The sequence below is a fragment of the Mobula hypostoma genome, chromosome 2 (assembly GCF_963921235.1).
Source record: "Mobula hypostoma chromosome 2, sMobHyp1.1, whole genome shotgun sequence".
NCBI classification, from domain to species: Eukaryota; Metazoa; Chordata; class Chondrichthyes; order Myliobatiformes; family Myliobatidae; genus Mobula; species Mobula hypostoma.
The window spans coordinates 169,162,267-169,187,958 of record NC_086098.1 but is presented as its reverse complement, the minus strand read 5'-3'; the positions used below and the strand labels follow the sequence as shown (position 1 = coordinate 169,187,958).

Below are 25,692 nucleotides of genomic sequence, written 5' to 3'. Positions count from 1 at the left end.
TAGCCGTCTGTGGCAATGAATTCCACAGATTCACCACCCTTTGGCTAAAGAAATTTCTCTTCAACTTTGTTCTAAGGCTGTGCCCTCTGGTCCAAAACTTCCCTACTATAGGAAGCATCCTCTCCACATCCACCCTATCTAGGTCTTCCTGTATCATAATTCTAGCTTTGGGTTATTACTGTCATTAATTCTATTGTGTTTCTTTGAATGCCTGTAGGAAAATGAATCCCAGGGTAGTATACAGTATGGTGACATATACGTACTTTGATACTAAATTTACTTTGAAATTTGTCTAACCGAAACCAAGTAGGAATTTGATTATACCTGTTCCTTGATTGTCACTCTCCATTGCAATGGCTTTCAGTTTGGGACATTCTGGTTCTGTGTTTAGCTGATCAGGGCATTTAATCTACATGGCATTACACACTAGCTGGTCCTGCCTCATTCCTCCACTCAATAACCAATATTATGGTTTCCTCACTTTGAGTTATTTCCCCAATTTTGCTTCTTTTTTTAAATTAATTTTTTTATGCCCTTCTACAAAACCATCAACAAAATGGAGATTTATACAGTGCAAAACAAACGTGTCCAATATATAATTCATAACAATAAGGATAAAGCACCCAAAATAAGTTCATATAAAATTAGTGTCCTCCCCACCCTCCCTCTATAAAACCCAGGCCAACCATTTCTATGTATAAAAGAAAAATGAATCGGAGCATTCAACCCCACAGAGCTGTAAGTATATATAAAAAAAGTAAATATAATGCCAACTACCAAAACTATAATGTAATTCACAACAAAAAACCGTAAAATTTACAGCAAAAAAAGCTGAAAGTAAGGGATTGTAGTACAAAAAAAAGGATAAACTTAATCTAAAGAGGAGTTATGAAAGTATTCAAGAAAAGGTCCCCACACCTTATGAAACTTTTATGTCTGAATTAAGAAGTGAATAATGAATCTTTTCAAGGTCTAAGCAGGACGTAATATCACTGAGCCATTGAGCATGAGTGGGTGGGGCAGCATCTCTCCACCTAAGAAGAACTAACCATCTAGCCAAGAGAGAGGCAAAAGATAATGTTCGACGTTTAGTGCATGTCTACTTCCCCCAAAGTGCCAAAAAGAGCAATCAGAGGGTTAGGTTCTAAGTGGCAATTAAGAATATGGGATAGAGTTGAAAAAACTTCTCTCCAGAATTTCCCTAGACTAGGACAGGCCTGGTACATATGGATAAGAGAAGCCTCACTCCCTTTACACTTATCACAAATGGAACTAATGTCAGCGTAAAACCGTGATAAGTTAATTTTAGATATATGAGCCCTGTGTACAATCATAAACTGCAAAAGGCAGTGGCGAGCACATAAAGAGGTTGAGTTAACTGACTTAAGAATTGAATCCCAAACCGCATCAGGTAAGGAAATATTTAAATCATGCTCCCAGGCAGTTCTAATTTTATCAAAGGGGACACACCTCAAGATCACTAACTTATCCCGAATAGCAGATATTAAACCTTTACCCAATGGATTAATACAAAGAAACAGGTCCACAACGTTCTTCTCAGGCATCTCAGAAAAGTTTGATATTAAGGGGTTAATGAAATGTCTAATTTGAAGATTTCTAAAGAAATGAGTATTAGGTAGGTTAAACTTTACAGACAGTTGTTGAAAAGTTGCAAAACGATTACTTATGAAAAGATCTTCAAAGCTCCTAATACCCTTCCTGTACCAATCATGAAATGTTGAATCCCGCATAGAAGGTAGGAAAACCAATTTTTTGCTTCTAACATAAACAGGTTGTTAGTTACTTCAAAGTCTCATTTCCAAAAGCATGTTTCAAGACAAAGGGAGCTCCTATCATGCGCTTTCCACTGATTGCCAGGACACTTTATTAAACACTCAGTGCCCACTTTATTAAATAGGTAACCCCTGAACTTAATAAAGTGGTCACTGCGTGTATGTTTGTGACCTTCTGCTGCTGTAGCCCATCCGCTTTAGGGTTTGATGTGTTGTGCATTCAGAGATGCTCTTCTGCACACCACTGCTGTAACGCGTGTCTATTTGAATTACTGTCGCCTTCCGTTCAGCTTGAACCTGTCCGGCTGTTCACTTTTGACCTCTTTCGCTAACGAGGCATTTTCACCTCAGAATTGTCACTCATTTGATGTCTTTTGTTTTTTGCACCATTCTCTGTAAACTCTAGAGGCTGTTGTGCATGAAAGTGTCTGGAGATCAGCAGTTTCTCAGATACTCAAACCACCCCATCTGGCACCAACAATCACTTCACAGTCAAAGTCACTTAGATCACATTTCTTGCCCATTCTGACATTTGGTCTGAACAACAACTAAACCTCTTGACCATGCCTACATGCTTTTATGTATTGAGTTCCTGCCACATGATTGGCTGATCAGATATATGCATTAACAAATCCCTAATAAAGTGGCCACAGTGTAGATCAGTTCTTAGGAAGAGTCCTTTTCTGGTTTGGCTAGGATAAAGCTCTAAACTTGGGTTTTTGTTTTTTTTTGTTAAGCTGAAATAACTGTGTTTCTGTTTGCATGCAGGATGCAGTTTGTCAGACACACTGAGCTCGTGGTTTCTGGTCACACAGCTTCACGTCTGGTGAGTAAACTAGTGTTGAAATATTGTAAGGATCTTGCAAAGAGTCCAGTGTGAAGAAGTAGGAGGCTGCTGGTCTGTTTACACCTGTTCTAACTATTTATTTAATTTGTGGTTGGGCTTTGATCTCAGCACCACTTCCCTTTAACAACCACATGTCCCTTCATTCCTTTCATGTCCAAATATTCATCAGTCTGTGTTGTGACTACAGCCAATGATACCAGCTCCACAGCCCAAGGGCGTAGAATTCCAGGGTTTCACTGTTGGATGCATGGCGTAGGGTTTGGTTACTGCTACCTCATAAATCCAGTGACTCAAATTCGATCCTGTCCTTGGATGCTGTCTGTGTGGAACTTGCAAGTTCTCCCCATAACCCTGCTCCAGTTTTTTTCCACATCTCAAAGACCTGGGTAAATTATTGTCAAAAACAATTTTCATTTCATAATTCTATATCAATCCTGCACATTCCTCATTATGATTTTTGCTTCAACTCTTCCTGCTACCATTTCAATAAGAATAAATCCTAGAATTTTCCCTCGTACTGATCGGTACGTACCTATGGTATTTAATCTCTCTCTCCTTTCTAAACAATAGACTTACATTTGTTATGTTCCATTCCGTGGGAGCCATGTAGAATCTGGGCTATTAAAGAATCGTAAACCATGTATTCACGATCTTTGTTGCTTCTTTCAAAATCTTTGGATGCTATTCTGAAGATTAAAGATGAAGATTAACTTTATTTGTCACGTGCACATCGGTACACAGTGAAATGTGTTGCTTGTGTCAGGGATGCGTTGGGGATATCCTGCAAGTATCACCATGATTCTGGTGTCAACAAACCCAGAGCTTATTAACCCTAACCCTAAATGTATATCTTTGGAATGTAGGGGAACCCATGGCCCCAGGAAGAAACCCACGTGCCCACAGGGAGAGCAAACAAGTTCCTTACAGACAGTGGTGGAAATTGAATCCAGATCTAACAGCTGGCACTGTAAAACATTGCTCATACTGCTACAATACCATGCCACTTAATAATTAAGTGAAAGATTTTGCGAAACTAATACTTCTGGTTCAACATTCAATATTCTTCACTATTTCCAGAGGTTTTCCTTTGCCTTCCATGGAGATGGGCACAAACAATTTGTTTAATACTTTGAATAGTTATTTTTTATTTAATACAGTACATGAAACCTATGAACTAACTTATTTACTTCCTTCAGTTAGTCCTGACGAAGGGTCTCGGCCTGAAACGTCGACTGCGCCTCTTCCTATAGATGCTGCTTGGCCTGCTGCGTTCACCAGCAACTTTGATGTATGTTGCTTGAATTTCCAGCATCTGCAGAATTCCTGTTGTTTTTATTTACTGCTTGTTATGCCATTGTTGTTTAGGGCAGCAGTGAAGGTCCTGCATCTCTGGCCTTGCTTCAACATGTTAGGAGCTTCCTCTCAGTTTTCACTGCTGTCAGCCATGCAAACCCAGGGTGGAGACTCAGGAATACTGCTGCACTCAGATGAGGGAGGATTCTTCATTGCTGTTTCTGTAACAGCTTTGTTTTACCAGTCAGGGTCATTAACCCTGAGCTTAACCCCCGAACCTGAGAACTGGTGAACCATTCTTAGTCTGGCCTTTGACCTGTTTGGCATGGGTGACCCTACCAAAAGCCAAAGCATAAAGCCCTGACTCCGGTCAGCATGGCTCTCTGGGTCATTGAGGCACGCAAGCCTCCAAAGCACAATAAGGTTGTGGTCCTCTTGGAGGAAAGATGTACGGGTTAGTGTTAATAAGTTCTGGCCACGCAAGGTTGTGGTTCTCTTGGAGGAAAGACGCACGGGTTAGGGTTAATAAGTTCTGGCCATGCTAGGTTGTGGTCCTCTTGGAGGAAAGATGTACCGGTTAGGGTTAATAAGTTCTGGCCACGCAAGGTTGTGGTTCTCTTGGAGGAAAGATGTACGGGTTAGGGTTAATAAGTTCTGGCCATGCTAGGTTGTGGTCCTCTTGGAGGAAAGATGTACGGGTTAGGGTTAATAAGTTCTGACCACGCAAGGTTGTGGTCCTCTTGAAGGAAAGATGTACGGGTTAGGGTTAATAAGTTCTGGCCACGCAAGGTTGTGGTTCTCTTGGAGGAAAGATGTACGGGTTAGTGTTAATAAGTTCTGGCCACGCAAGGTTGTGGTTCTCTTGGAGGAAAGATGTACGGGTTAGTGTTAATAAGTTCTGGCCACGCAAGGTTGTGGTTCTCTTGGAGGAAAGACGTATGGGTTAGGGTTAATAAGTTCTGGCCATGCTAGGTTGTGGTCCTCTTGGAGGAAAGATATACGGGTTAGGGTTAATAAGTTCTGGCCACGCAAGGTTGTGGTCCTCTTGGAGGAAAGATGTACGGGTTAGGGTTAATAAGTTCTGGACACACAAGGTTGTGGTCCTCTTGGAGGAAATCCATGAACTTTACCTTGGTATTCATTCTCTTTTATATCTTTGCACTGTACTTCTGCCACAAAATTCATGACATATACAGCAGTGATAATAAAATCTGTTTCTAATTTCTCTATCCCTTATTCCCCAGTTAATTTTTCCTGACTTGATGTGAGAAGTTTGCACGTTAACTTTCTTTTCATAAAGCTACAGAATTTTTAAACCCAAAGTAATATAGGAACTCAGCAGCTCAGGCAGCATCTATGGAGGGGAATGAAGAGTTGACATTTTTGACTGAGACCCTTCATGAAGAACATTGAAGTCCCTGATGAAGGGTTTCAGACTGAAACATCCACTGTTCATTCACCTCCAGAGATGCTGCCTGACCTTTTGAGTTCTTTCAGCATTTTGTGTGTGTGTGTATATATATATATATATATATATATATATTACTCTGGATTTCCAGCTTCTGGAGAATCTCTTGTGTTTAGAAATTTTTAATAGCCTGCTTCTATATTTCTTTCTAAGCTGTTCTTGTATTTCTACTTTCTCATTCCTGATTAGTGTTAAGTGTTTTCCCATCTGACTTTTGCCTGCTGGACTGGAGTTCCTGCGTGCAGATGACAGCAGCTGAGTAAACTGGCGTAGTTGACAGTATGGCGTGCCAGGGTAATCATCGCCATCTGCGCCCAGTACGCTCTGCTGCCAGAAAACGCAACTGCAGCTGCCCACTTCTGTCGTCTTTCATCTGTGCTTCAGGTCCAGGTGGTGTTGGCAGTGAGCAGCCTAGTTTCCATCGTAGGGAGAGAGTGAGAGACTGAAAACTGGGCTTTATTCTAACACCGGCTACAAAACTAAATGGGCAATTTTCAACCGTGCATTCGTTTTGGCACGGCAGCATGATCTACGGCTAGTTTTGTTTCTTACTTCAAAGTCCAAGTCATTTCAATTTCATTTCAATTCAATATTATTTAATGTCATTTCAGTTACACAAATGCACAAGTGTTTTCAGGCTGATCAACACCTCCACCCACTAACCCACCCATCCACAGCCCCCCACCACCATTTTATCATTTCCTGTCAGTCATCAAGAATGAAATAATTGTTACTCCAGATCTGATGCAGCACAAAAACGACAATAAGATAAAGAACGCACACAGAATAAAAAGAAACACAATAAATACCTATAAATGCATTAGATAGCTTATAAACAGAGTTATAAGCTCTGGCATCCGATTATGAATGTATATTGAAACCATGAACACTACCTCATACTTTTTTTATTTTTGCACTACTTATTTAATTTAACTAATATGTATATACTTTCTGTAATTCAAATTTTTCTATTATTATGTATTCATTATACTGCTGTCGCAAAGACAAATTTCTCAGCATATACCAGTGATATTAAACCTAATTCTGATTGCATGTCCATAAGTTGACTCTATCCACAGGATCTTAAGATGACTGTCAGGAAATGATAAAGTGGTGGGGGTTGTGGATGAGTGGGTGGAGGTGTTGATCAACCTTTCTGCTTGAGGAAAGCACTTGTGTATTGGTTTAATTTTCCTTGCTTGATATTGTCAATGACTAGGCACTTGTTACCCTGACTATTTTGACCCCAGTCTTATTTTGAAAACTGGAACTGAACCAAAGGTAACATTCAGAAACTCGATTATTTTAATCCAGTCACAATTCTCATGTATGGAGCTTGCTTAGAATAGAGGATTTCTTTATTTATCTTGGTTTTCTGGGCCCCAGTGTTCCAAGCACATTTGAGGCAAGTTCGCCTTTGAGAAGTAGTTGGGCTATAAGTAGAACATGTGCCTTAAGATTCTGCTCCCAGATATTAGCACTCCACTGAGTGATAACTACAAGCTTTTCATTCATGAAAGAGAAACAAGCAAGTTGCGCTTAAATTTCAGACTTCAGATTTGGATTTATTTATCACGTGTACATCATAACATACAGTGAAATGTGTCATTTGTGTTAACACCCAAGGGTGTGCTGGGGGCAGCCTGCAAGTGTGACCCCACATTCTGGCGCCAACATAGCGTGCCCACAAGGCTTGGCAGAACACAGCAAATAGAATGTACCAAGCAACAAAGCTACAACAGTGAAATAAGCCCCATTCCTCCCATCCACCCATTCACACGCATACACAGTCCTTTAGCTCCAGGGCAGACCATCTTCTTCAGCCTCCAGAAGACACATGGGTTCACAGACACTAGGCCCTGACTTCCCCATTAGACTGGCAAAAATCAGCCTTCGGGCTTCAATCCGGACCTCCGATCGGCCTTCGGGCTTCGATCCGGACCTCCAATCGGCCTTCGGGCTTCGATCCGGACCTCCGATCGGCCTTCGGGCTTCAATCCGGGCCTCCGATTGGGCTTCGGGCTTCGATCCGGACCTTCGATCGGCCTTCGGGTTTCGAAGCACATACTTAACAAAGTAAAATATCTTGAGGCTTCTCATTTAAATGTTAGGCAACAAATGTCGATAATTGTATATAAGTTGATGGGATAGAGGGGAGGGGGGTGTGCAATAAAAGAAGATTGATCAAACCTTAGGTATTAACAATCCATTTAAAGGAGGGGGGAGAGGTGGAAAAGTTTGGGGAGAGCCTGACTGGTGAATGCAGGAGAATGAACCTAGATGATGTTGGATGCTAAATTGGGAAGGAAGCAATCTTCACAAAATGCTGGAGGAACTCAGCAGGTCAGGCAGCATCTATGGAGTAGAATAAACTTTTGACATTTTGGGCTAGACGCTTCCTCTGACTGGTCGTGGTGGTGGGCTTGCAGAAATACAGTGAGCTTTGGTGGCATGGTAAAACTTGTATTTAGATGAGGCATAGCTGTATCTCCACCTTCCCTCAGGGCTCATCAGTGAACAGGTCATGGTGACAGTTGGAGTATAGATAGAAACAGAACTCAAGACTATAGAGGATGAGGGACTAGCTTGAAGAGCTGCTGAGTCCAGAGGGAACAAAAGTATGGGTGAGGTTTGAACATAACTGTTCTGTCCCCAGGAACAGTTCGTTTATCATGATAGCCATACAAAAGACATTGGGTGGTGGGGTGGAGATACGTCTCTACCAAAGGAAGTGTAAGGTGCTCCTTCTCTCTGCTAGCCTGCAGGTCACCTGCTTAGCCGTCCCCCCCCCACCCCACCCGATCAAAGCTGAGGTCACCCATCTTGTAAAAACACTGCACAGAAGAAGACAATGGCAAACTAATTCTGAAGAAAAATTTCCCAAGAACAATCATGGTCATGATGGCCTATGTCATACAACATAGCACATAACATACGAACGACACATGGACAGGGTGTAAATGCCATGAAAGTTAACTTGTTTTGCTGCAACAGCACAGTACATTACAAACATGGGTGTAAATTAGCATAAGCTAAATTAACATAAAAGTTAATTTAAATATTGCAAAATATACAACAAATGTAGTGACACTAGTGCAAGTCCTTGAAAGGCCTCGAGAGAGTGGACATGAAGAGGATGTTTCCAGCAGTGGGGGAGTCTAGGTCCAAAGGGCACAGTCTCAGAATACAAGGACATCCCTTAAGAACAGATATGAGGAGGAATTTCTTTAGCCAGAGGGTGGAAATCATCATCACAGACAGCTGTGGAGGCCAAGTTACTGGGTATATTAAAAGCAGAGGCTGATAGATTCTTGATTAGTCAAGGCATCAAAGTTTACAGGGAGAATGGGGTTGAGAGAGATAATCTTAATTAGTAAGAGTGTCAAAGGTTATGGGCAGAAAGCAGAAGAATGGGATTCAGGGGGAAAATAAATCGGCCATGATGGAATGGCGGAGTAGACTCAATGGGACGAATGGCCTAATTTTAGTCCAGTGTCTTAGGGCCTAATGGGAAGTCAGTGAAGTATTATGAAAAAAAGTACTGCTAGAGGAACTCAGCAGGTCAGGCAGCATATGAGGAGGAAATAGATAGTCACAATTTTGTCTTGAACCTGCTGATCCAGTACAGATCTCAACCCGAAGCACTAATTTCCATTCTCCTCCTCCACAGATACTGCCTAATCCACTAAATTCTTCCTGCAGCTCGTTCTTCCTCACTCCCAAATTTCAGCATTTGCAGTCTCTTGATTCTCTGACCAATGTAATACATTTAAGATGGCGTGAATCTTTTTACAGCTAAATGTGATTACCAGTGATTAGTGAGGGAGAGTATTCGCTGTTCCAGAAGTGTAGGGGGTTGTGTGTAGAAATCTTGTTTTCCTGGGATCAAATGTGTGCGTTCATTATTTTGAAAGAGTTGTTTGAATCAGTAAGTCATTATCTTGTCTGAAGAACACAGACGAGGATATTTTGTGCTTGTCTGCTAAATAGTTACTTTACTAAATTTGAGTGCAGTGGTTTCAGAGAGTAACAAACTGGCTTGAGGATAGATACATTGCCATTCTAAACACTTTTGTACAGTTCTTTAAATGTTAATCTCTACATCTACAAAAGTATATATTACTGTGGCCAAGTTTAATCGCATAGAACATAGAACAGTACAGCACAGTACAGGCCCATGATGTTGTGCTGACTTATTAGCATACTCTAAGATCTATCTAACCCTTCCCTCCCATATAGCCCTCCATTTTATTGAACATAGAGCGCGTATATTGAAATACAGTTTATGTATTTTATTTAGAATACGGTGTGGAACTGGCCCTTTTGACCCTATTAGTCACACCACCCAGCAACCTACCTATTTAACCCTAGCCTAATCACAGAACAATTTACATTGACCAATTAACCTATTAACCAGTATGTCTTGGGAATGTGGGAGGAAACAGGAGCACCCGGAGGAAACCCACACAGTTACAGGGAGACCGTATAGAAACCTACAGGGATGCCGAAATTGAACTCCAAGCCCCGATGCCCCGAGCTGTAATAGTTTTGCGCTAACTGTTATGCAACCGTGCCGCCCCATGGGAAAGGCGAGGGGAAGAAGCAAAAAGTCGGGCTATTTTGCAGGAACTGTGATGGAGGCAGAAACAAAAATCAAATTGAGCCATGACCAACTTTAGCCAAGCCAACATCATCAAAGAGCTCCTCTCAAGGCAGTTAGTGAATGCCATGAAGGTCTCATTGCAACATTATCGGGCAGTCCCTTAACCACTAATTCCTATAGGAAGTCTCTGCCCAAATACCAAACTGTATGAAACATCTTTGGTCAATCAGCAGCGATTTGTTTTTATGTGGTTGTTTTAATGGCTCTGATTAAGGCTCTGAATGTTTTCCTTTTAATTTAATTGTTGACTTAACATTTTTTTTGAGAAAGGGAGCATTTTTAGTCGAGTGTTCTGGTGACAATTGACCACTGTGTGAATGTTTCTTTTAATCAGTGCCACAATATGTTAAGCTTGCGGAGCAGTTAATGTAAGGAAAAGCCCGTGACAGTCACCATAATAAACAGCAGCAGTTTAAAAAGAAAATGGTCACTTCCATTACCTCACCCTCCCATAATCTCTGATTAATGAGGCTAAGGCTGTGCAATATGTCAAGCAAGTGGACTGCTGTGGGTGAGAAAGTTTTGAATGAGTGACGTGATTTATTTGAGAACGAGACGGTGGGGTGGTGGGGGCTGGGCTGATGAAATGACTGGACTTTTTTTTTAAAGATACCGAAAAAACGGGTTGCTGCTCATTCTAAAGATTACTTTATAAATGGCTTTGGTGAAGGCTCTTGGTCCAAAACATGGGCTCTTTATTTTTTCCCATAGATGCTACCTGACCTGCTAAGTTCTTCCAGCTTTTGTGTGTGTGTTATGTTTAATTTTCAACTATTTTGAAAGGACATGTCCAATGACGCATAGCTGTACATGTATATTTCATAAAACATAACAGCACAGTACAGGCCCTTCAGCACATGATGTTTTGGCAACCTTGTAACTTACTCTAAAATCAATCTAACCCTTCCCTCCCACATAGTCCTCCATTTTGCTTATCATCCATGTGCCTGTCTTAAGAGTTTCTGAAATGTTCCTAATGTATCTGCCTTTACCACCACCCCTGACAGGGCATTCCACACACTCACCACTCTCTGTAAAAAGAAAACTTATTTCTGATCTCCCCCCTACACTTTGCACCAATCACTTTAAAATTATGCCCACTCATATTATCCATTTCTGCCCTGGAGAAAAAGTCTGACTGTCCACTCAATCTATGCCTCTTCCCTCCTGTATAGCCTCCATTTTTCTATCATCCATATGCCTACCTAAGGGTTTCTTAAATGTCTGCAATGTATCTGTTTCTACTACCATCCCTGGTAACACATTCCACATACCTGCCATTCTCTGTATAAAAAAAAACTTACCTTTGACATCCTGCCTGTATATTACCCCAATTAAAAGAGTAAAGATGCTGAAACCACAGGCATTTGAAATTTTTTTTAGAAATGTAATTCTAACGCAGGGGTTCCCAACCTTTTTTATGCCATGGGGCCTTACTATTAACCAAGGAGTCCATGGACCCCAGATTGGGAACCCCTGGTCTAAAGAGAATGCAGGTTTAACGTGAGGTGGGAAAGATTTAAATATTTAAAAGGGACTTGAGGGGCAACTTCATGCAAAGAGTGGTGTGTAGATGAAACAAGAAAGTAGTTGAGGCAGGCACAATAGCAACATATAGAAGATACCTGGATGGGTACATGGATGGGGAAAGGTTTAAAGCAGGGGTTCCCAACCATTTTTTTTAATGTCATGGATCCCTACCATTAACTAAGAGATCTGTGGACCCCAAGTTGCCATTCCCTGGTTTAGAGGGATATTGGCTAGACGTGGTCAAATGGGACTGGCTTAGGTGAGCACAGTGGTTGCCATGGATGGGCTTAGGCTGAAGGGTCTGTTTCTGCTCTGACTCTAAGTTGGCCAGTAGCCTTGGGAGCTTAGGACTTGCTCAGCCGGCTGCTTATGTGCGGCTTGAGTGTTACTTGGATCCGTATGCCAGTTTTCAGTGAGGACATCAGCTCTCTGTTCATTGTTTGAGTGGTACGCCCTATTGTAGTGATTCAGATTCACTTATTTATTTCACGTAAATCGAAACATAGAGTGAAATCATTCATATCATGCATCAATCATGCATCATTCATATTACAACCAACACAATCTCAGTATGTGCTGGGGGCAGCCCACAGGTGTCATCACACATTCCAGCACCAACGAAACATGCCCACCGTTCTCAGCAGAAAACGCAAGCAACAACAAAACAACAGCAAGTGCCTTTCTTCATCCTCCCTCCCACCCACCCATTCACTCACACATTTAGGCCTCCAACCGCAGTACAGGTCGCCTCCTGGCCTCCAGCCTGCAGTAGCCTTGGAGACATTGGGCCTCTGACTTCCTCAATAGACTCGGAGACCAAAAAAGACAGCATGATCATCAACCCCAAATCCCATCTCCCCGCAAAAAAAAAAGAACAAAAGTCGGACAGGCACATCAACCCCTAAATCCCTCCTCCCGCACAAAACCAAGCAAAATGGATCAGTCTCTCCTCCCACACAAAAAAGAACAAAATGGGATCAAGGCACACTGACCCCCAAATCCCCAATTTCCAAGTAAAAGTAATCAAATTTCCAACTAAATTTCTGCCTACACAATGGCCATAACTTTCCATTTTCCTCACATTCATGTGCCTATCTTAAAAAAACCCGAAATGTATCTGCCCCCACCACCCCGGGCAACACATTCCAGGCATCCACTACTCTGTGTTTAAAAAAAAACGCACACACACACACACACACACAAACTTACCCCTCACATGTCCTTTGAAATTACCCCCTCATAGTCATAGTCATACTTTATTGATCCCGGGGGAAATTGGTTTTCGTTACAGTTGCACCATAAATAATTAAATAGTAATAAAACCATAAATAATTAAATAGTAATATGTAAATTACGCCAGGAAATAAGTCCATGACCAGCCTATTGGCTCAGGGTGTCTGACCCTCCATGGGAGGAGTTGTAAAGTTTGGTGGCCACAGGCAGGAATGACTTCCTATGACGCTCTGTGTTGCATCTCGGTGGAATGAAGTCCCTCACATTAAATGCATGCCCTCTGGTATTAGACATTTGAAGCCTGGGAAAAAGATGCTGCCTGTCTACTCTGTCTGAGCCTCTCATAATCTTATAAACCTCTTTCAGATCTCCCCTCAGCCTCTGTTGCTCCAGAGAAAACAGCCCAAGTTTGTCCAACCTTTCATTATAGCATATACCTTCTAATCCAGGCAACATCTTACCCTTTGCACTTTCCTCCCTAAACTCCCCTTGCCTTTTACCCTCACAGCTGGGAAATTCTCCTCCTCTTCCACAGAGCTTTTAGTGTGGAAAGGAAGTTTAAAGGAGATGTGCAGTGTGAGCTTATCTTTACATAGCAAGTGGTGGTGTACTGGGAATGGACAGCCAGGGCTTGTGGTGGAAACAGATAAGACAATGATGTTTAGGAGGCATTTAGACAGACACATGAACATGCTGGGAATGGAGGAAGATGGATGTGTTAGTTTACTTTAACAACATGGTCAACACAGGCATTGTGGGCCAAAGGGCCTTTGTATGGAATAAAATGTGCATGAAGGCATAAACAACAGCATGTATTTACAATGTAAGCATTATCAAAAGTGTAGGTAAAGTGTTTACAGTGCAGTGACGGGGAGGGGGAGGGGCTAACTAGAAGGGTTAATCCATTTAACTGCCTGAAGGAAGAATTTTTTTAAGATGGTGTGTTCTTGTTTTAATAGCGCTATAGCACTTTCCAGAAGGGAGCTTTTAAAAAAGGTTACAGGACGGAGAGGCTTCTCTAGCAAAGGGGTTCCTTCCCTCCGCTAGCCTGCCAGTCGCCCATGGGCAAGGTGTAGCACCTTCTTCCCTGCCCCGCAATCGGTGTCACACGAAGCCATGGGAACAGATGGTGGATGGTCGTCTGAGCAGCTGATGCAGAACACAGTCCTGGTTATGCGACCACTGTCGTCAGGCAAACAATCTCTGAAGAGCATTGATAATGGCTAGGGTCACCGTCTTGTAAAGACACTGCCCAGAAGAAGGCATTGAAAAACCACTTCTGTGCAAAAAATTTGCCAAGAACAATCATGGTGAAGACCATGATGGCCCACATCATAAGACACGGCATATAATAATGATGAATTTATTAACAAATCTGAGTGCTTCAGTGATTGGAAGGGAGTGTTGGTGGTTGTTTTGCCCATTTGTAAGTCTTTAAGATAGTGGAGAAAGTTGATTTGAGAGGTGCTGTCAGAGGAGCCCAGGCGAGTCACCACCATGCAGCATGTAGTTGGTACTCCATGTTGCCACAGGGTTCTGGTGGCGGAAGGAAAGAATGTTGCAGGTGTTAGGAGCGTTGCCAATCCAGTGTGCTGCTTTGGCTTGACAGGTGTGCATCTTTGGGAGTGTCAGTGTTCCACCTATCTGGTGCAGTGAAAAACAATCTATTGTTATCCTGGTAGGGCTTTGATGAATCAAAACTCTAGTCTTTTGCTGCATAGTCCTTAGCATTTATTTTCCCTTGGTTATGTTTATTTAGTCAGTTCAAAGCTGAGTTTAATGTGATTAGATGATCTTCATTTATCATATGTGCATCGAGACATACAGCGAAATGCATAATTTGCATCAACAACCAACACAGTCCACAAGTATGGCCGTGCATCCAGCATTAACATAGTATGCCCACAACTCACTAACTCTAACCTTTGGCAGGATTCCTCCTCATCTTTTTTTCTCCAGTCCCGCCAAAGGGTTTCAGCCTGAAACATCGATTCTACTCTTTTTCTAGATTCTGCCTGGCCTGTTGAGTTCCTCCAGCATTTTGTCTGTTGCTGGGATTTCCAGCATCTGCAGATTTTCTCTTGTATATTCTCAGTATTTTTTATTTGCACAGTTTGTCGTCTTTTGCACATTAGTTGTTTGTCCATCTTTCTTTATAGTTTTTCATAAATTCTACTGTATTTCATTGTTTTTCTGCAACTGCTTGCAAAAAAATGAATCTCAAAACCGCATATGGTGGCATATATATCGTGGCCACTTGATTTGGTACAGGAGTGGAACCCGTTGTGTTCATCTGCTACTGTAGCCCATCCACTACGAGGTTCGATGTGTTGTGCACACCACTGTTGTAAAGCATGGTTATTTGAGTTACAGTCACCTTCCTGTCAGCTTGAACCCTTCTGGCCATTCTACTCTGATCTCTGTCATGAACAAGGCATTTTCGCTCACTGCATGTTTTGTTTGTATTTTGCCCCATTCTCTGTAAATTCTAGAGTCTCTTGTATGTAAAAATCCCAGAAGATCAACAGTTTCTCAGATACTCAGACCGCTCTGCCTGGCACCAACAGTCATTCCACTGTCAAAGCCACTTAGATCACATTTCTTCCCCATTCTGATGTTTGGTCTGAACAACAACTGAACCTCTTGACAACGTTTTCATGTTTTTATGAATTGAGTTGCTCCCACCTGAGCGTCTGATCAGATATTTGCATTAATGAGCAGATATACCTAATAAAAAATGGCCAGTTAGTGTAAGTATTTTGATAATAAATTTGACTCTGACTTTGAAATTCACCTCTCTTCAGGAATGCTGGGTCCATGTTTGGACTGAAGCTTTTTATGGGGAAAGATGGCTTGAAGTTTGACAAAGTGTCAGTGATGATTTGAAATCCGGAGTGAATTTATTTCAATGTTAAGCCCCAAAGGTGTCCCTGTGGATTTTTTCTCCACAGGTTTTTCCCTTTGTCTGTTTTGCAGTGACTTTATTTTGCTCTTCGACATGAGTTGCTTCTGAATGAATCAGTCTGAATAATGAAACTTGACAACTTGTGCCCGTGGCGCATTTACTCAGAGCTTGTCTTTCCTGTTGCTGATCTGAATCAGTAAGTTATTTTGCATGTGTGCTCCTTCTGGATTCCACCAATGATGTCATATACTGAAGTTTCATTGTTGCTGTACTCACTGCTTTGCATCTTCAACGTCAAACTTATCATCAAAGTATGTAAATGTCACCACTTACTTACTACCTGAGATCCACATTCTTGCATCCATTTGCAGGAAAAAAAATACAATGGAATTTATGAAAAATATGCATTAGCATAGACTAACAAACTACTAATGTGCAGAAGACAAATTTGCAATTTATAAATCAGTTCAGAGATGAAATGAGTGAGCATAGGAGAACGAGGGGAGATTTGATAGGGTATAGCGGGCTTCTTGCACTCAGGTTAGGTGAGACTAGAACTACTGATTATGGATTAAGGGTGAAAGGTGATATGTTTAAGGGGAACATGAGGGGACTTCTTCACTCAAAGGGTGGTGGAAGTGTGGAGTAAGCTGCCAGCGGAGGTGGTGGATGTGGACTTGATTTCAACAATTAAGAGAAATTTAGATTTTCACTGTTGTGACTGTGAACGAAGGCACTGGAGAGATACCGAAGCTGGTGAATATAGAAACCTTCATTCAGCAAAGCAAGCAGGCATCATACTAGAGATGTTCTTGGAAAAAGAGGCCCCTAAACTCAGAGTACATCACATTTTTATACCCTTAAGATCAATGATAACTCAATACAGTTTCAGTGGTTAAAATTACATTGTTTACTTCAATACTTTGGGTTGACAATGCTTCCTTCGCGTTGCATAGATAGATACTTTATTGATTCCAAAGCAAGTTACAGTGCTATAATAGTACTACAAGTGCACAGATATAAATATTAGAAGAGAAGCAGAAAGAATTAAAAAGTTACCTTAAACAGTCTAACAGGAGGGGGTCATCACTTCCCCGGCTGTAGGTTGACTCATTATGGAGCCTAATAGCTGAGGGTAAGAATGATCTCATATGGTGCTCTTTGGAGCTGCGCAGTTGTCTTACTCTTATTACTAACACTGCTTCCTTGTTCAGTCAAGGTGTTATGCAGAGGGTGAGAAACATTATACAGAATTGCCAGGATTTTCCGGAGAGTCCTTTGTTCTACCACAGCCTCCAGTATGTCCAGTTAGACTCCTATAACAGAGCAAGCCTTTGTAATTAGTTTATTAAGTCTGTTGGCATCACTCATGTAATTTTCAAACACCTAAGTCTTCACACCAACACTCCAGTCACTCTAGTTTGAATGTTAATCACCACCGATACTCTTGTTGCATTCATACATAGGCAGACATCTCAGGTGAATGGGTGTTTCCTGGTTTGCAATCAACCCCAGTATGCAGCTCCAGGAAGGCTATTGTTCGGAGCTGCATTTTAAATTCCATCTACAATCCACATTCAGATCTGAAGACTGGTTGCTGTTGAAATTAATATTTGCTATATTCCATAACTCCAGAATATGCCCTAAAGGGCACATGGATATGGAGGGTTATGGTCCGGATGCAGGTCGATGGGACTAGGCAGATTAAGAGTTTGGCATGGATTAGATGGCCAACAGCCTGTTTCTGTGCTGTAGTGTTCTATAACTCTATGCCTCTAAGTTGTCCACGCTGGTTTAGGAGCCTGATGGTTGAGGGATAATAACTTCCTGAACCTGCTGGTGTGGGACCTAAGGCTTCTGTATCTCCTGAATGATGGTAGTAGCGAGAAGAGAGTGTGGCCTGGATGATGGGATGATGCCTTTTTGTGGTAGTGCTCCATGTATGTAAATATGCTCAATGGTTGGGATGGTTTTGCCTGCGATTGACTAGGCTGTGTCCACCTTTAGATTTAAATTAGCTTTGTATTGTGACCAGTCACATGGGGAGTTCAGACTGTTCTGCATTTGCATTTTTTTCTTTCCTTTTTCTGCAGTCAGTAACTTCCTTAAACAAAAGTGATGGCACCATTTGCTGTGTTGAGCATACTAAATCCTTCTTGAGAATGGTCCCATTGTGATAATGTTCATCCTACTATCTGTCCTGGAAGGAGCAGCAAAAGGCTTCCTTAAATTTGTGTCCGTGCATAGTTACTTGTGGTATCTATTGTGCTTAAATGAAATGCATAATTTTAAGGTGATTGAGAAAATATAGGGAATATGGCAAAGAAATATTTTTTTACACACTGGGTAGAACACCCTGCTAGGAGCAGTGGTACAGCAGATACATTAGGGGTATTTAGATAGGCACATGGTTGATAGAAAAATAGACAGCTATTAAGGAGGGATTGGTTAATTTTAGAAAAGGTTAAAAGGTTGGCACAACATTGATCAGAGTTACAGGGAAGTAGACACACCCAAGTTCTAGGAGGGGAGTAGCAGGGTGACTATCCAGAGAAATGGAAACGTGAATAGGCAATTAGTACAGAGCTCCTCTGTGGCCATTCCTCTCAATAATAAGTATACTGCTTTGGATACATTTGTGGGGGAATGACCTCCCAGTGGAATGCCACAGAGACAGGGTTCCTGGCACTGAGCATAGGTCCATGGTGTGGAGGGAAAGAGGGAGAAGAGGGAAGTGGTAGTGATAGGGAACTCAATAGTCAGGGGAACAGATAGGAGATTCTGTGGATGTGAAGGGGACACCCGAATGGTATGTTGCCTCCCTGGTGCCAGGGTCAGGATTTTGGTGGATGATCTTGTTGCACTATTACAGATTGTTGAGTATGATGTTGTGGCCATCACTGAATCGTGGCTGAAACATGGTTGTAGTTAGAAGCTGAATTGAATGTCTAAGGTTACAGATTGTATCAGAGGGTTAGGAAGATAGGCAGAGGGGGTGGTGTGGCTCTGCTAGTAAAGAATGGCATCAAATCAGTAGAAAGCTGTGACATCAGATCAGAAAATGTTGAATCCTTGTGGGTTGAGTTAAGAAACTGCAAGGCTAAAAGGACCCTGATGGCAGAGATATGCATGCATACATACATACATACATACATACATACACACACACACACACACACAAATGATAGGAGAAGACAGGAGGGGGAGGGACGGAGCCAAGAGCTGGACAGTTGATTGGCAAAAGGGATATGAGAGGATCATGGGACAGGAGGCCCAGGGAGAAAGTAAAGGGGGAGGGGGAGGAAAAACCCAGAGAATGGGCAAGAGGTATAGTGAGAGGGACAGAGGGAGAAAAAGGAGAGAGAGAAAAAGAATGTGTGTATATAAATAAATAACGGATGGGGTGCGAGGGGGAGGTGGGACATTAGCGCAAGTTTGAGAAGTCAATGTTCATGCCATCAGGTTGGAGGCTACCCAGACGGAATATAAGGAATATAAGACCTAAGGGTACCTAAGTCTCTCAGGCCTGATGAACTGCAGCCTAGTGTTCTGAAAGAGGTAACGTAGAAATTGTGGAAGCATTAGAAATGATCTTTCAATAATCATTGGACTCTGGCATGGTGCCAGAGGACTGGAAAATTGCAAATGTTACTCCACTCTTTAAGAAAAGCGGAAGGCAGCGGAAAGGAAATTATAGACCAGTTATCCTGACCTCAGTGGTTGTAAAGGTGTTAGAGTTAATTGTTAAGGATGAGGTTATGGAGTACTTAAGTGACATAGGACAAGATAGGACAAAGTCAGCATGGTTTCCTTAAGGAAAAATGTTGCCTGATGAACCTGTTGGAATCCTTTGAGGAGATTACAAGTAGGGTAGCTAAAGGGAATGCAGTGGGTGTTGTATATTTTAACTTTCAGAAGGCCTTTCACAATGTGCCATACATGAGGCTGCTTACCAAGTTAAGAACCCTTGGTATTACAGAAAAGTTACTGGCATGGTTAGAGCATTGGCTGATTATAGGATGCATCAAATGGGAGTAAAAGGATCCTTTTCTGGTTGGGTGCCAATGACTAGTGGTGTTTCTCAGGGGTCAGTGTTGGGACTATTTCTTTTTAAGCTGTATATAAATGATTTAGATGATGGAATAGATGGCTTTGTTGCCTTGTTTACAGATGATGCAAAGATTGGTGGAGGGGCAGGTGGTGTTGAGGAAACGGGTAGGCTGCAGAGGGGTTTGGATAGATGAAAAGAACTGGTAGGAAAGTTGCAAATGAAATACAATGTTGGAAAATGCAGACGTGCGGTTTGGTCGAAGAAATAAATGTGCAGACTATTTTCTAAATGGGGAGAAAACTGAAAAATCTGAGATGCAAAGGGACTTGGGAGTTCTTGTGAAGGTCATCCTAATATTTAACTTGCAGATAGAGTCAGTGGTGAGGAAGGCAAATGCAGCGTTAACACTCATTTCAAGAGGTCAAGAATACAAGAGCTGGGATGTGATGCTGAGGCTTTATAAGGCACTGGTTAGGCCTCACCTTGAGTATTGTGAGCAGTTTTGGGCTCCTGATCTAAGATAAGATATGCTGGCATTGGAGTGGGTTCGGAGGAGGTTCACAAGGATGATTCTGGGAATGAAAGGGTTATCATACGAGAAACGTTTTTTGATAGCTCTGGGTCTGTACTCGCTAGAATTTAGAAGGATGAAAGGGGATCTCTTTGAAATTTTTCGAATGTTGAAATTCGTAGACATAGTAGATGTGGAAAGGATGTTTGCCATGGTGGATGAGTCTAGGACAAGAGGGCACAGCCTCAGGATTGAGGGGTGTCCATTTAAAACATAGAGGCTGAGAAATTTCTTTCACCAGAGGGTGGTGAATTTGTGGAATTTATTATCACAAGCAGCTGTGGAGGCCAGGTCTTTGGGTGTATTTAAGGCAGGGCTTGATGGGTTCTTGATTGGATCAAAGGTTACGGGGAGAAAGCCAGGGAGTGGGGCTGAGGAGAGGGAGAAAAAGGATCAGCCGTGATTAAATGGCAGAGTAGACTCGATGGGCCAAATGGCCTAATTCTTCTCCTATGTCTTATGGTCTAACATAGTGAGCTGAAGGGCCTATACTGTGTTGTAATTTTCTATGTTCTACTGTAACTGAGTTGTCCAAACAAAATGAGAATAAGAAGGTGGAGAAGGGGAAGGAGCAGGTGATTGGTGAGACCAGATGAGGAGGAAGGTGGATAGATGGAGGGAGGGGGAGGAGGTCTGACCTGGAAAGTTGGGTGGGGGAGTTCGGTGGAAAAGGTAAAGGACTGAAGACCGAAGGCAGTGAACCATTGAAGAAAGGGAAGGATGAGGGAAACCAGAGGGAGGCCATGAGGAGAAGAGGAGAACCAGAATGAAGAATGGAAAAAGAGGTAGGAGAAATTACCAGAAGTTAGTGAAATCGATGCTCATGCCAGACCTTTCTGATTAAACTCTACTAATGGAGGCTCTTCTAATTAAGTAATTTTACTCAGGATTGTACCTTAGTCTTTCTCCTGGTTAATCTAAACTTACAGTGCTTCTCAGGCTCACAAAGAGGAATATTTGACACCCTTGGTCGCATTAACAAGAATACATTTTGTATTTTTGGAGAGGATAGGATAAGATTAGAGGGGAAAGGAAAGATGAAAAGAACGTATTTCCCAGTTTTTCTTCAAAGCCTGAATTTGATTTATGTTCATTACAATGATGCACCTCAGTATTATGAATGGAGTGCACGCTTATGCAGCACTTCATGTGACCTCTGGATGTAGTAAAGTACTTTAAGGACAGGTGAAGTGTAGTTGCCGTGGTAACGTGGGAAATACTACAGCCTCTTGTACACAGCAAGCTCCCATGATGGGTTTCTATAAAGTAATTAATTATAGAGGGCAGTGGAGTGGGTGAAGGATTTCTTTATGCTGTCCACTGCTGCTTTGTGGATATTTTATGGAAACCCTGAGCAGCAATGTCACAGGAGGTACCGGTATGTGCTAGTGTCTGGCAATAACAGGAAGGGAGGTAAGTTAACATGAGAGAAACGGTCATTAATCTAATGAGGCTCACCTTAAGTGTGTTATTTCAACTCCACCACAGTCTCAGGCTCCCTTCTCCAATGAGATTAGACCTTGCTGTTTTAAAATGTTCTTCAAATCCATAGAACAGTAAAGAGCGATTGAGAATATCCCGTAATTGTTTATTTTCTCTGCATGACTACTTAAGTACATTTTTCTTTTAGTTCCTCTGAATCGTTTCCACTTCTTTCTTGCAATACACAAGTGAGTTTTTAAAGATCTTCTAAGTCATACACCTGCAAGTGAGTTAGAGCCTTACTTTTGAGAGTCTAGGGAGGCTGTTAGGTTGGGAGATTTTCCTCAGCTTTGTTTGTTTGGACTGATCCCATGGTTGACTCTTAATCCTTTCTACTTGCCCCCACCCCCCATACATCCTTTTAATATCATCCATGCACATTAATGAATGTTTGGGGAAAATCTGTTTCTTTTCAGAGCACTGGTACAGCAGGGCTTCTGATTGTTGTTGAGATGAGTGACTTAAAGGAAAACATGACTTGGTGATAGAATAATGGCTACCTGGGAGTGATTACTGGGTGTAATCTAATCGGGTGGCTGGATAACTTTACGAGAAGAGAGCTGAAATTTCAGGTACCTTTTCCTGTGTGAATATGCCAGTTGGCAATAACTTTTATTTATTTTGAAATGTTGTTTTCTCATCAATCTGCAATAAGATGATTCATATTTTTGTGTTGTTAACACCGCTGAATTTCTAGTACTCCCTCTTGCATCTTCTGGTAGTAAACTCCAGGGATGTTTAAAGGGGTTTATGATCCCATTTACAGCAGGTTTATATATACAGTGAATTCCAGTTAATTGGGACACACTAGGATCAGTACATTTCGGTCCAATTAAGTGGCAGCCTCAATTAGCCAAAGTTTCATGGAAATAATTAAAAAGGTATTAAAAAAAACAAACTACTGTTTAACTGAGTAACAAATTGTGTATTTAAATGAAATACAGAATAAATTAGGACACTGCCAATACCATTACAGCACTATAAAACTGTACTAGTGCCTAATAGTTATCGACAGAGGAATTCATCCGGTGTATGCTGCCATGTTCTTTTGATTGACTGTAAATGAACAAAATCAGCGCAGATTATAGGCTGCCTTCATACAATTCTTTTGACTATTGCATCATCCAGACCTTCATTTTCATTTTAATATTCAAGATGATTGGTGATACCTTCAAATTCTTTGTGGTTCCTAACTTGATGAAGTAGTGAAATCGTTTCATTTTCACTCCCGGCTGTTCTTGACATCTCCAAGCACGAATGTGTGAAACTGCAGTGAGCAGAAGTGTTCTGAATTGTCTTAATGCTTATTATTCACCAGCTGTCAGTGACAAAAATCATACGCAACAGATGCTGCTTAAAAACAGCTCGTTCTAAGCACAGTGTAGTGTCTAACGGCCACAAGAGTGCATGTGACTGACACTATTTAGAAACTGATCAGCAACAGTCTTCCGCCCCAGATAAGCAGCATAGTGTCCAGAATAAACAATGGGAACCCCAGCTATTTTCATAATTAGATTTTGTTCTGTAATACTTGTCATAAATAAGTGGCAGCCCTGATTAACCAGTGGTCCAATTAACTGTTGAGCAAACAGCTTGATCTTTCCAGAGGCCAAAATCCATGTAAAATGGAGCTTCGGTAGCTTACTGTGACTTGCAGCTGACCAATCTGAGATAAATTTGCATTGCTGTGGTGTCTTGTCGCCACCTCTGGATGTTGTACAGTGTTTTATAACTATGGCCTGCATACTTGAGATTCTACTCAATTGCAGAGAGCAACCCCAAAGACCTTCTCAAAATATTCAGGCTATTTTCATCAATGATTCAATTTGTTGGTGATATATTTAATAAAGTCATCTGTGCATTTTTGCTTTGGGAATGTGGCTTTTAAAATAGGTATATTGTGGACTAATTTGTGACTGTGCATATTTGTTTGAGGATAGGTTACTAAGTTGTTCTGTCTGATGATTGGATAATTCATGGTAATAATCTGGATTATTAAAATTTCCATACTTAATTGTGCTTGAGTAAGTTAGTGTTTCACTGTTAGCTGAAAATTGTTAGAGAATTAGAAAATTTGTGCATTTTCTTAACTTTTTCAAAAAAAACAAAAATACCCAATTTTTGAGAGACTTGTAGACTCAGGGCTTCTGCACTTGGGCCTCAACTTCAAGACTTCTGATTGACTTTTGGGCTTCGATCTTTGGTATTGACCCAGGACTCACCGATGACAGGACACTAATCTCCAGGCCTTAAGCTTCAGATTCGCGATGATGGGACTCCAAACTCCAGAAGCGCCAACTCATGTACCTTGGTGGTCACCTGACCTCATGCTTCTGCCTCCTGCCCTAATGGACCTCTGATGCCGGGACTTCCTGACAGACTCCCTGCTTGTCATCATCCATAGCGCTTACCAGCCTGACCTCTTAACTCTTCTACATCCCTGTCTCTAAACCATAACCCAAACCCTAACGCGCCTCTCTGTCCCCAAAACCATCCCTATGAATCTAAAAGAAAAATTAAACCTTAGCCAAGACTGCAGCTTGGTGTCATCTTGACCAGATTGATAGGTATAAAGTGACAAAAAATAATTTTATTATAAGAACATCGCCATTTTTATGGCACCTAAAAAAAAACTCCAACACACACAAAATGCAGTTATTCATCTTATAGCCAGGGTGAGGGATTTGCTGTCAAGGTTGTAACAATCCTAAATTCTATTATATCAAGAGGTTCTCAAGGGAACCAACTTCGAGAGCAATCATTACCTTTCAACCATCAGGCTCCTGAACCAGCATGGATGACTTCACTCACCTCAACACTGAACTGATTCCACAACTTATGGACTCACTTTCAAAGGCTCTACGCTCTTGTTCTTAATATTAGCTGTTTGTCTCACATTGGTTGTTAGTCTTTGTGTTTAGTTTATCATTGATTATGCTGTATTTCTTTGTTCTACTGTGAATGCCAGCAAGAAAATGAATCTCAAAGTTGTATATGGTGATGTATATGTACTTTGATTATAAATTTACTTCGGACTTTGAGCTGCATTAAAGCCATCCCAAAGTCACCTTGAATAAATGTATCAGTTACCAACTGATGCATTCTCTCTTAAACAGTGGAGAAGTATTTGGGAATTTACTGAATTCTAAGTCCCATGACAGGAAAAGGTATAGGGCATGTAAGAACAGCAGAAGGTCCAAACAAGGAATCCCTTCACCTGTCTTGCCAGGCAGTGTCTGGCCCCTCTGTAGCAATCTGCAGAACTTCTATCAGACTCTTCAACCACCTCAGAGCCTACAGTGGAAGCAATGCATACTTTGTCCAAGGAACTGCTGAAGAGGAGGTCTGGTTCAAATAACCCTCAAGTGACATTCATCCACATGGATTAAATCATAGACTTTCGCTGGGTTATGTTCTGATTAATACAAATCCTTTGTTATTTTACAAGTTTTGTGAAATAGAGCCTGGTATGCCTCTATCCAGCTAAATTGTTAGTCAAATATGGTACACATTTCCAGCAATAACTAGCTAGTCCTACAGTGTGAAACCATTGTCATCAGACTCCTGTAGATGTTTTTAAAGTAGGGCAAGTAATTTTGACTCAGTCCTTCAAATCCTGCATGTTCCCATGCAATGGCATTCACTACACGTTTACCCTTTGTGGAACATCAGAAAGCCTCTGAGGCTGTAGTACTGCCACTTTCTAAGTAAAGATACATTGGTGAGACTCAATGTAGATTGGAGATCCACTTCGTCGAGCACCTTCCACCATAACAGGCCGGATTTCCTTGTGGCCACCCATTTTAATTTTACTTCCTGTTAACATTCTGACATGATGGTCTGTGGCCTCCTCTGC

General features: G+C 41.6%; 1 protein-coding gene across 1 annotated transcript in view; it reads left to right on the top strand.

Moving 5' to 3' along the window:
* The window catches only part of LOC134360030 (ubiquinol-cytochrome-c reductase complex assembly factor 1), a 188,601-nt gene that overhangs the window by 39,397 nt on the left and 123,512 nt on the right, over positions 1-25,692 (top strand). Inside the window, exon 5 of the mRNA XM_063074049.1 lies at positions 2,562-2,619. Within this exon, the coding sequence (XP_062930119.1) occupies positions 2,562-2,619 (58 nt within the window). The remainder of the gene's footprint in view (positions 1-2,561; positions 2,620-25,692) is intronic.